The sequence below is a fragment of the Bos indicus genome, chromosome 1 (assembly GCF_029378745.1).
Source record: "Bos indicus isolate NIAB-ARS_2022 breed Sahiwal x Tharparkar chromosome 1, NIAB-ARS_B.indTharparkar_mat_pri_1.0, whole genome shotgun sequence".
Classification (NCBI taxonomy): Eukaryota; Metazoa; Chordata; class Mammalia; order Artiodactyla; family Bovidae; genus Bos; species Bos indicus.
Genome location: NC_091760.1, coordinates 54,642,264 through 54,655,123, shown reverse-complemented (window position 1 = coordinate 54,655,123; position 12,860 = coordinate 54,642,264). Strand labels below are relative to the sequence as shown.

Below are 12,860 nucleotides of genomic sequence, written 5' to 3'. Positions count from 1 at the left end.
TCAAAACACCATATAGCCACTGTTAAAACAAAAATGCAATCAGGAAGATTACTTGAAATGTTTATATTTACTTCCAGTTTTCAAATTAAAGTGGAGCATCATGCGTCCTTGGGTTGCCATTCAAATTCTTTCTTCCTCTATTGAGTCTTATAAATGCAGTAACTGATAAACTTCTTTCTCTAGAAGTGAATGAGCACCCCAAAGCTGATATTGTTTTTTTCTTTTTTGTGAGCCTCATTGCTTGTGTAATGCCTGTAAATCACCAACACTAGTACTATTGAACCGGAGAAGGCAATGGCACCCCACTCCAGTACTCTTGCCTGGAAAATCCCACAGACGGAGGAGCCTGGTAGGCTGCAGTCCATGGGGTCGCTAGGAGTCGGACACGACTGAGCAACTTCCCTTTCACTTTTCACTTTCACGCATTGGAGAAGGAAATGGCAACCCACTCCAGTGTTCTTGCCTGGAGAATCCCAGGGACGGGGGAGCCTGGTGGGCTTCCGTCTATGGGGTCACACCGAGTCCGACACGACTGAAGCGACTTAGCAGCAGCAGCAGCAGTACTATTGAACTACCTTATTTGCAAGTCATTTGCCTTAGAATAAATGAATTTGAGCAATTAGATGCCAACCAATTCTATTAATTTCTCATTGCAGCAGGACCTTTCCATAACACATCACTGAGAAATCCTGTTTCAGCTTGGGTATTGGTAACTCTGCTTTGTGTCCCCTTTTGGACAGCTGGCATACACAGCCCTTCCTTATATTTATCCCCAACCTCTCTCTTTCCACCTTCCACTTTCCCAGTTCTATCTTTTGGAGCAATACAGAATGTCTGTTCTTCAAGCCTGGCCAGCATGTCAAATAGTTGCGTTGAATGTCAGCTGACAGGTGAAAACGGTTTACTCGGGACACACGCCTCAGCATTCTGTTCCGATGGCTTTTAGTTCTTTCCATTCTCTCTCTGGCGGATCTCCTTTCTTTCCTTCAAGTGAAGAAAACACAGCCCAAGTGACATAGGTTAAGTGCTGAGTGAGAACACAAGCGCCTTTACCTCTGCGGTGTGACAGCCACACAAGGAAAACGACCCTTGTTCTCACCCTGCCTTTTCTGCTCCTTTACCGACCTCGCCACACATTCTTCCCGTCCTGTGTGGGTTTGTGTGTCTCTGTGTGTGATCATTCCTGATCGAATTATAGCCCCAGCCTTGGGCTCTATTTTCCAGTTGAAGAATAACAGAGAACAAGTGTTTAGTAAGGTTACCTAAACCTCAGTTCGGGAAGAGGAGTCTAGCTCAGTCTCCTTAGCCTCACCAGGTGGATCCAAGATCGGCAACAGGCTTGGCTTATCAGATGCTGCCTAAAGTCTGGGACACACCCAGTGCAGGGTGAGCTTCGCGGTCCGGCCGCCAGGGGGAGCACGTGCTCGCAGCACAGGGAGTCCGCGCGTGGGCGTGGGCCTGGACGTGGGCGTGGAGCTGAGCGGGAACGCTGCTGGGCCGCTAGGCTTGTGCTTCGAGGGCCGCGCGGGTCGCGTTCCGGAACATGGGTGACAAGTATGCTACTCTGCTCCGGGCCCAGCTGCATCTGGATTTCATCCACGCCAACTCGTGAGTGCCCCCTTGTAGCTGGAACGGTGGGGAAGTTTTCCACACAACGGAGAAGCCCATCTCCTCGCCAAGTGCCCTTTAAAAAAAAGGAACTTGGTATCATTGATTCATGGATTTATTTATTTAAAGTGTATATGCTTTTTTTTTTTTAAGGCAACGAAAAAGTGATGAAGATGTATGTTCTAAACCAGGCTGAAAGCCTCTGGTGCCCTTCAATGAATACCAAGTGGTAGGAAGGCCCACGTTAATCACTAAACAAAACTATTTAATTGTAGGTCAGCAGAAGCCTCATTCTAACTTGGCCTATCTATAGTCATTTCTCTACCGAACATGCTGACATTTTAAAGATTAAAGTTGCCCTCCAGAGAGCAATGGCAACCCACTTAAGTATTCTTGCCTGGAGAATTCCATGGGCAGAGGAGCCTGGCGGACCACAGTCCATGGGGTCGCAAAGAGTCCCACAGGACTGAGCGACTAAAGCCAGAGAACAATTTGTGTTTATTGATTCCAGCTTCTGTTGCCTCCTGAGTCTTTGTGAAAGTGTAACCTCTTGGAGAAGGCAATGGCACCCCACTCCAGTACTCTTGCCTGGAAAATCCCATGGACAGAGGAGCCTGGAAGGCTGCAGTCCATGGGGTCGCTGAGGGTCGGACAAACTGAGTGACTTCCCTTTCACTTTTCACTTTCATGCATTGGAGAAGGAAATGGCAACCCACTCCAGTGCTCTTGCCTGGAGAATCCCAGGGACGGGGGAGCCTGGTGGGCTGCCATCTATGGGGTCACACAGAGTTGGACACAACTGATGCGACTTAGCAGCAGCAGCAGCAACCTCCTTGAAGACAGGAATCTCACATTCTAGTTCTTACTAGGACATTTTCTTCTGTCAGGCCAGTATCCTTTTTGAATACTCTTTAGGTGTTATTTCGAATATTCACATGGCAGAGGCAAATGCCAGCGTTTTTCTCATCTGTTATTTTCAGTACCACAAAGCCTAGCAGTGAGTGCTAGATTGATTTGGGGGAACCTTTTTAGTAATTTGGGTTTACCGAGTTCTGATTGATAGAAAGAATATGGCAAAACTGAAGCAACGGAAATGGAAGTGTGAAGCCAGGCCTTGCTGCTTGGGACAAACAGTGTCCTTCTTACAGACCACAAAAGAAAACACCCAGGCAATATTCAGCAGGTACTTAGTTCTAACTTGTTATCAGGGAGAATGGTTTAAGCTGGAAAGGATGGTACAAAATGTTAAACGTTAGCTGAGGCAGAAGACAAATGAAGAGCTAGTAATTTTGAGTAAGTGGAAGAAAAATTACGAGTGCTAGAAAGGCTAAATTTTATCTTAGGAAGTTCTTTAGCCTCATTTTTGTATAGTTTATGTGGCTATTTTGCTCCCTAGCCTCCTCCTCCTCCCCAAACTACCTCCCTCAAACCACCCCATTATCAGTTGGTGGTCTGTTGAAGTGACAGCAGCATGAAGCCGCAGCAACAAAATCAGCCACAACTTGGCCAACTCTCAGGTCCCTGGGATGAGATTTTTTTTAACGTTTTATTTTGTATTGGGGTATAGCGGAGTAATAATGTTGTGATAGTTTCAGGTGAACAGTGAAGGGGTTTAGCTATACATATACATGTGTCCGTTCTCCGTCAAACTCCCCTCCAGTCCAGGCTGCCACATTAACACTGAGCAGAGTTCTGTGTGCTATACAGTATGTTCTTGTTGGTTATCCGTTTTAAATGTAGCAATGTGTATATGTCCATCCCAAACTCCCTAACTATCCTTTACTCCCAGGCAACCATAAGTTTGTTTTCTAAGTCTGTAAGTCTCTGTTTCTGTTTTGTAAATAAGTTCATTTGTATCGTTTCTTTTTAGATTCTACATATAAGGGTCATCATACAGTAATTCAAGTTAAGATTTTTGATTGAGACTTGCCTTTACTGAGACTTACGTCAGTAAAACAGCAATGACTTTTTTATTCCTCCTTTATATCACCCCCGCATCCAATCCATCCTCAAGTCCTCTTCATGCTAACTCTTGTGTCTCAAATTCATCTGTTTCTCTTCATATTTAGTGCCATCTCCTTTCTGGATATCACATAGGCTCTAAACTGGATTCTTTGCTTCCTGTTCTTGCTCCCCTATGATCAGTTTTTCTGAAAGCTGCCAGAGTGAGCTTTTAAAAACCACCAGATATGTCACTTTATTAAAGCACAATGATGGTTTCCAGTTGCGTATGGACTAAGTATGAGCTCCTAACTGTGGAGAAGGAGGGACTACATGACCTGACCATCCCACTTCTCAATGTGATCGCCTAGATTTACTGCAGCGAGAGCAGACTGGCCTCCTTTGCTCTTTTCTGCTTCAAGGACTGTGCACTTCCTGTTCTTGCCAGAGGGTTTCCACTCTAGCTCTGCAAGGGCCTGAATTCTCATCTTCCAGGGTTCAGTCCATGTCTTCCGTGAAGAGAGGCTCTGCCTTCCTCGGAAGGCTCTTCCGCATCACTGTTCCTCTATGGCACCGAATCACAAGCTGTGTTATCATCTTTATATGTTTTACTTGTGAATTTTTCATATCCCCCACTAGCTTGAGCCCCTAAAGTTGTAGAGACCATGTCTGCCCACATTGGTATGTGGCAGGAAGTCAGTAAAGTCTTGAGTGAAATAGTACAGAAGCTTATATGGCTTTCTTTTTTTTTTTTTGGTCAGAATGATTGAAGTTACTTTTCTGAAGAATTGTTTAGAAAGGCATATGGTTTGAAGTACTGCTTTGTAAAGCATATCACTGGCACTTTTCTTTTGCTGTATTTTATATTTTTAAGTACTAAATTTCTTTTGATTGAAGGACACCTTTTTGCAACAATTGTATTAGTGGGTTTATTTTAATGAAAAATTTGAAAGCTGACTAGAGTCAAGAGATCCTGCTGTCATCAGCATGGGTTTATAGTTTAAAATTCCCAAAATAGATATATGTATGCATTTTTTAAAAATAAATTTTTGGCAACAGTGTTGTCCTGTGGTCTGTGGGTATTTGGAGTTGTTGAGACATTGCAAATAATCCTTTTTCCTGTACAAATGAGCACGGTTTTGTTTGTTTTTTTTTTTAATTGTTGACCATCCTATGCTATTTCTTTATTGAGAAATGAAGGAAATTACAGATGGTTAGTACTAATACTAACCATATTTTAACATATAAAAATGTTAAAATACTAACATTTTGAAAGCAAAGGTAGATATTTGTAAGTCAAACAATGAAATCAGTCAGCATGCATAACAACTCTGCAGGGAAAAAAAAAAATCACGGAACACTCTATGATAGCTGTATATAAGACAGTCTATTAATTTTTGTGTCATTAAAGCAAAAATTGCAATCCATGCAGTTTGTTTTTTTAAAGCTTGTACCCAAGCTTTTCACTCTTATAAGAAGATAATATTTTCAAACTAGAGGGGGTCAACAAAGTCTTTGAATACTATCGAATTTAAGGTTTTTTAAAGGATTAAATAAAAATAAAAATTAATTCCATTTTAAATTCCAATTTAGTTACTCAAACAAAACTGCAGAGTTTTATAAAATTGAAGCAGGAACCTGAGGATTCCTTTGTCCGTCCTCCTAACTATCCCAAATCTGGCAAATAGGGCCAGACTTAATTTCTCTCTAATAATGCAGGAGTGGCATAAAAAGGCCAGTGAGTGGCCCTTCTGAACTACTCACAGATTAGAGTAAAACAGAGAAGGAGAAGGATATAATATTAGACAAATGAGCAGATGTTTGTTGATAAGTGTGTTTCTTTTGCTTCTGCTACCTGTTTACTATATATAAAAAGAAAATTGCTGACTGACTCTTCCCTCCATAATGTTGCCGATTGAAATATCCACATCAGGAAATGGAAAGCAAAGGTAGAACCTGAAGGCGGTTTGATTCCACCCACAGAGAAACATTCAGCCTTCCAAGTAGAAACAGTGATGGCTATCTAGTGCTTTCTGTGCCCAGGACTTGTCAGGAGGGGTACAGGAGAGAGTGAATGCTGGTCATCTGTGAAATTATTTATAGGTATGGTCTTTTCCGAGGTGAAAAGATTCCACAGAAAAATGTAGGTTAGTGGTGCAGACTGGGGTAACCTGCCAATACCTGTGTCCGCAGATAAAATCTTAAGGTCTTTCAGTGAGTCTGGATTTTGGTCAAGGTTTTTCAGAAATTATTTGGCCTTAAATAATATAGTTTTAATGAAACATTCTCTGAAAAACTTAAATGCTTATAAAGCAATATTAAAATGTCAAAATTTGCTCTAAGTACAGTCAGGTCCTTGAAGTCTTTGTTTTATTAGGAGTAAATAAGATATTTTGGCGATAGGGTTCTTAGCCCTGGCTTTGTCATGGAGTACATGTACTTCAGAATCTTGACTGTGCTGAGAAATTTCTAGAATAACTTCTTAATTGATTATCTGCCTCAAACTAGAGAACATTGCATGTGTCTTGAACCTTTTACATTGATTACAGAGTTGGTTTAACTTTTATTTTCCCTCTGTTTCTTCATTAGCACCACTCACAGTTTCCTTTTTGGAGCACTAGCTGAATTGCTGGACAATGCGAGGTAAGGCTTATTGTAAACAAAGGTTATTCAAAGGAATTGTGTGACGTTAATAAAGTTAGCCATATTAGATGAAAATATGATTTCATTGTCTCCACTTGGAATGCTTCATGAGTTAATTTTCTGTAAAATCAAGGTATGATAGGAAAAAGAACAGTTCAAGGGAGAAATTATTCATTTTTATTCAGTTTGTATTTATGATTAGACTTGAAGTGCTGGTAAATTGGACATCTGTTTTTGTGTTAATAACCATGTAATGGGGCTCCCTGGTAGCTCAGCTGGGAATCCACCTGCAATTCAGGAGACCCTGGTTCGATTCCTGGGTCAGGAAGATCTGAAAAAGAGATAGGCTACCCACTCCAGTATTCTTGGGCTTCCCTGGTGGCTCAGACAGTAAAGAATCCTCCTGCAATGTGGGAGACCTTGGTTTGATCCCTGGATTGGGAAGATCCCTTGGAGGAGGGTAAGGCAACCCACTCCAGTATTCTTTCCTGGAGAATCCCCACGGATAGAGGATCCTGGTGGGCTACAGTCCATGGGGTCACAAAGAGTCGCACTGTACTGATCGATTAAGAACAGCACAGCACAGGGCTTCCCTGGTGGCTCAGTGGTAAAGAATCCACTGCTGGTGCAAGAGAGGTGGGTTTGATCCCTGGGTTAGGGAGATCCCTTGGAAGAGGAAATGGCAACCCACTCCAGTATTCTTGCCTGGAGAATCCCATGGACAGAGGAGCCTGGTGGGCTATAGCCCATGAGGTTGTAAAGAGTTGGAGATGACTTAGCAACTAAAAACAACAGCACAGAATATATTGTATATTATTTATATTAATAAGTATATTCCCTGCCACTGATTGATGACTATATTTCAGTGTTTTACATTTCCCCCTCATTTTTAGCTTTAGAAGGGAGGTGAATGTATAGCCATTTAACCAGCCATCAAGACCTCCTTCCTGTTCAGCAAAGCTCAACACTAAATAAAAAGTCACTAGCACCTCTTTTTGTGAAACTCTGCAGAACAAATGGAATCATAGTCATCAAAAAAAAGGAGGGAAAAGAAGAAAAAAATAAAGTTCGTTGGTCAGAAGAGCTGTGAACTCAACTTAGATAGAGCTAACAGGGATCCAGCCACTGCTCATGAGTGTGTGTGGTTAGTCTCTCTACAGCAGGACAGGGTTTCTACTGTTTGCGTCTGCTCAAGCTCTGAAGCAATAGTCCTGTATCCACTAACCCTCTGTCCTACTAAAGTTCTGTTTTCAGCAACTTGATACCTGTAACTGTGAAAGAATGTACTGGTCCATTTTGCCACTGTCTTTTCTCCTATAAAGTTGTTTCACTTATTCATTTTAACAAAGGAGGGCAAGTAATACCAGAGTATAGAAGAAATCGAACAATGGGACTAGTTTATAGAGAGTGACTGGCAAAGAAAGATTGACTGCAGACTCAGGGGAGTGGTAGAAATATGATCAATTGAGCAATTCTTTGAGCAGCGCTTGTAATCTGGCAGCACCTTGACCAAGTCTAGCTTGCCTCATGTTTGACTCATAGTGAAACTTTGTACAGTATTCGTAAAGAATAAGAGGAACGAATTGTTTATAAAGTTTGAGAAGATGAAGTGCCATGTAAAAAAAAACAAAAAAACTGGATCCCGTGCTTTTTTTCCCCCCAAGATTATATGTAGCAACTTTGAGACCAGCTCAATAGGATCAGCCAGGTAGCAGGTGCTCTCTTGGGACCAGCCTGTGTCTTCAGCTTTGCCATTCCCAGGGTTCTCCATGGCCAGCCTGAACTCCTCAACTTGTCTGTCTTCAGGGGATACTGGAGTTTGTCACCACTGCTTAGATGCCAGTAATTGACAACAAATAAAGCTATTTAACAGACCTACTCAAGATACTCTGTCGCTCTTATGAAGGTCTTCTTAAAGTCCCAGTGTTACTCTGAGATGTTATTTCATACCCTTGTATTCAAGATTTTGATGGTTTCCTATATTTGTCTAAATTAGAACTGGATGGTATTAAAAGAATGTTGTGGAAAGAGTAGGAAAAACTGTGATGGGACAGGAAGAAAATCCTTAGGGGACTCCTCCTAGTACAACAGGTGTTCAGAGAGAAAGTACCTGCGTTTAAGTATAAAGCTTATTATGAATGTCTTAACATGCTATAAAGGTGAATGACTTTTCTTTGTCTTACCCCATGAAATTTCTCTATGAAGAAATTGTTTCTATGAAAATAATTTTAGTATAGTGGCATTTATTGAGCGATTATTGTATACCTGATATCTTGTATAATGTATGCTTATATAATGGAAATTATGATACCTGTGTGTCATGCGTTGTGGTAGGGATTAGATGGAAAGGTTTAAGAATACCTCATTCAGAATTTGTCACATAGAAAATGCTCAAGAAATGGCCATGGTAACTCCAGAATTTCTGTGGAGGAAGCATTAGACGAAGCAGTTGGGTAGAGAAAGGAGCTAAGGGGCCAACTTTGTATAACAAGGACAGTGTACCTACCTGATTGACCTAGGCTAGTTTTGGGTTGAGACTTACAGAAATTTTGGGAGACACAGGTTTCCCCGTCTGAGTCCCACTGGTTGTTACTATTCTGAGCTTCCTTCTAGATTCCCCTCAACATCCTTACTTCCCCATCAGTTAAGACCTCATTGTCTTCCTCCTTTCTCTCACAGCTTTCATGTGGAAACCTGGATCTTCTGGCTCTTTTTCCTTGCCTTTTAAAGTTTTCACTTTAAAAGTTAATTTAAGAAAATACACAAATAGTATCTGTGAATTGTAGACAACTAAGAAAAAAACTAAGGCACTAGTGACCTCATCATGGCGGGGGCGGTGTATACAACTTACTTCTCTGTAAAAAGCCAGGTATTAAGTATTTTCACCTTTGAAGGCCACATGTCCTCTGTTGAAGCCACTCAAATATACCATTACAGTGTGAAGGCAGACTGTAGGCAACATGGAAACAAATAAGTAAATGACAATATGTAAATAAGTGGACATGATTGTGTTCCATTAACTTTATTCACAAAAAGTAGTTATGGTCAAGATTTAGCCCGTAGACCATAGATTGTCAGCCTCTGACCTAGAGAAAACCCCTGTTAACATTTGATCTTTTTCCTTGTAGATAAACACATGTATATCATATATGTTCCTTTGAAATGTGATTATATGGTACACATAAGCAATTTTTTTGTTCTAAAGTATACAAAAATCTTTATATGACTTCTGGATTATTTTCCAACCAACTTTTTTAATGTTTATATTCATTTTCTTGAGCTTCTTGTGTAACTACCACTAAATTCTATCTCTTTTAAATTTCTGAATTTTAGGCTTTGTAGCATTCTCAAATTATGAGTGATCATAAATCTTAGTCTACAAATGCAGGGAAGAATATTTTAGTAATTGTTTTTAAAGAAACTTAAGTGGGTTTCTCCATTGTTTGTTACCTGACAATAGATCATCTATTGTCACATGAGAAATTCAGATTAATGTAATTTTCAAAAACACAATATCAAACTGAAGCAATAATATTTTTATATTGTTTTCAGAGATGCAGGGGCTGCGAGACTTGATGTGTTTTCAGGTGAGCACATTTGCTTTTTTATTTTTTATTCTAATGGAAAACCCTGTAGTTATTTTGATTTCCTTTTATTTCATGAAAATCAAACCACATTCTAGAGATTATTAATGCAATCTAAGTGCTTCATGAGTTCAGGGACCCTGTGGGGAGCCAGGTTGAGAACAGTACACTCTGAGTGAAATTGTTCACTTGTTAGGGGACTCATTTACAAAATTAGATCTTCCAGGGTTTTGTGAAAGCAGCAGAGTGATTTGGAGCAGTTTGTCTGCCACGGAAAAACTGTTTTATTTTAAAATGAATATTAACTTGATGGGTATTCATTATTAACTATATGTCATTCCCAACTTATCACAGTTTTAAAGTGCATAAGTGAATGTGCAGTGTGAATGTTGGACGGCCATAACATTCAAACCAAGCTTGTTGTCTTTACTGACTTAATTTTAGTCGCCAAATATTTATTTCACTTACTGGTTTTTTTTTCATTAGAACACAGAGGAAGTTAGGTTTGTGATCCAGTCCTGTAGTTAACACGACCTGGAGAAACAGCTGTTGTGTTAAAGCTGATCCCCAATCCAGATCCTGTCAGCTCTCCTGTAAATATTGGCTGGTGGTCACAGGCCAGAGGATGTGGTTCACGATGTAAATCCTTATCAGTATTTAAAAAGCGACTCAGTTCAATTCAGTTTTCTAAGTGTTTAAGATTCGTGCTAGGTGGGTGCCTCTGGCCCATGAGGTTTTGGTTCTGGTTCATGGACATCTTGAAAGATTTGAGGAAACAAAGTAAATGCCACTCTTCTTCCCTTTCTATTCCCCGGGTTCTTAGGAGTTTGAGAAATAAAATAAGAGCATTGGTCTTCATTGCTGACAAAGTCTAGGTGGAGTGTGGAGCTCGGTGTGGGAGAGCGTCAGGCACTCGCCCTTATAGTGGCACTGTGCTCTCTGCAGGCAGCTCGCTCTCAGAGGGAACAGGAGAGATTTGAGCTGCACCTTCTCATAGGTTATTCTTCCCCAGATTACTAGTCAGATGAATGTGCTCATTGCTCCAGGAGAAGGTGATCAAGAGACAGAAAAGGGTGGGCCCCTTACCACTGCTGATTGAACTCCATTCCCCATAGGAGGAAATGTCAGCAGTGGAGAAAAAGTGATCTTCCATCCATATCCAATTATATAAGTGAAAATGGGATAAAATGTCTCTTGCCTAGGAGACGCTCAAAGCATGGTAGGAACACAGAGAAAGAATACCTCTTATTGAAGAGCCAGGGGTTGAAATATGGATATGATTTGTGTTAAGTAGTGTAGGAAGAGAAGAATTTTCCCATCTGAGGAATAATTGTGAGAAAAAGAATGGAGGTAGACTAGTTCGGAGACTCATTCATTTATTCAGTAACAACTTATTGAGTATCTATTATGAATGAGCCAAGCAGTTTTTCTGGGTGTTAGGGACAGAGCAAGGAGCACCATGTTTGATGAAGCCTGTCCACTCATGGAACATGCATCCTAATGAGGATAGCTAGGCAATAAAGAAGTGGACAAGTAAATAATATACCAGGCCATAATAAGTGCTAAAAGGGAAAAAGAAGACAGGGCGATAAGAGAACAGAGAGTGATGGGAAAGATATTCTGTTTTTAATGGGGTGATTAGGGAAAGTTACTGTAAATAGATAATAAGCCAGCCAAGACCTAAATGACAATGAGGGAGTGAGCCATATATATATTTGGAGAAAAAGCATCTGAGAGACAATGACTAGGCTAGGTTGACTAGAGCTAAGACTTAGAGCCAAATGGATGAGCACTTGAATATCATACTAAGGTTATTTTCTTTCTGTAGCCAGTGAACCATTCAATAGTCTAGAGCAATGTCATTTGACAAATTAGAAATGTACTCTTTTCTTTTTAAAGAAAGTTACTCCAGCAAGTGATTACAGAATGGTTTGTAGATGGTTTGCAGAAGTATGAAAGGATACCAAACAAGGGGGTCTGTGGAATGATCTACACAAGATTTCATGAGGATTCAAACAAAGGCAGTGGTCCTCACAGTGGAGAAGGGAGGAAACATTCAGGCTGAATTTCATTCAGAGCACACATATGATTGATAAGGGGTTGAAGGGTTGAGAAGAATTATCTGGAATCACAGAGTTCAACACATGTGATCAAATGATCAGAATTCACACAGTATGTTCTTTTGGGGGAGTATAGGACACCAGCGGGGCATGGCAGTATTCACTTCACCCCACTTTCTCTAGCACTTGGCATTATTACAAAAAATAAACAAGCATCTTTGTAGTTTGCATTGAAAGGGGCACTTTTTCTGTATTTAGGTTTTATGTGTTTTGTGAAAAACTGAACCTATGGTTTTTTTAATTTTAAATTACCTATTCATGTTATAAAATTTTTTATTGCTGCAAACCATAATATGGCTATCAACCCAGCAAATTGATTTTTCTTGAAAAAATGAAAAAGATAAAACTAGGGCAAAGGCTTATGTACCAATAGATAGAATTGGTATCGGGGTACAAAGTTAAGCACTGGACTAGTTTTTAAATTATTTACTGAGGCATGTGAGTTACTTTCCAATCTTAAGTTTCCTTTAGGGCTATAAAATCCAAAGTGAATATATTCAGACATGGCTGTTTTATCTGTCTGTGTGTACTAGTTCTAGTAAACATGGATACTCATTCCATACATTTTTTAGTGCTTGCCAAGTGGCAGGCTCTGGGCTAAGCGATGAATATACACAGTGCCTCCTTTTAAGAAATCACCATCCTAGTAAAGGATCTGTGGAAAATATAGTATGCAGTTTCACTTTTATGAGTAGAAGGCCCTTAGCTTTCATCATATCTCTGAGTTATCTGAGTTTCAAAAAGTAGAAGAACCACTTGTCTGGAAGAGAAATGGATGCATCAGCAGGTGTTTGAATATACTTTGAAAAGTAGGAAACACAAGTTAGAAGGAAAACGTTCATTATGGCCACGTGATGATGCGGAAGAATTAGGAAGTCTTCCTAGGAGAAACAGTCTATGAACTAGAGGCTGAAAGGAAAATAGGCCTGAGTCTGGAGAATCAAGCATGGAAAGTGGGAAGGAG

The 12,860-nt window shown here is 40.3% G+C and overlaps 1 protein-coding gene across 1 annotated transcript in view; it reads left to right on the top strand.

Moving 5' to 3' along the window:
- The first annotated feature begins 1,295 nt into the window (after positions 1–1,295).
- The window catches only part of MORC1 (MORC family CW-type zinc finger 1), a 165,231-nt gene continuing 153,666 nt past the window's right edge, over positions 1,296–12,860 (top strand). The window contains 3 exon segments of the mRNA XM_070787520.1: positions 1,296–1,608; positions 6,139–6,192; positions 9,745–9,779. Coding sequence (XP_070643621.1) covers positions 1,544–1,608; positions 6,139–6,192; positions 9,745–9,779 — 154 coding nt within the window. The 5' untranslated portion in view covers positions 1,296–1,543.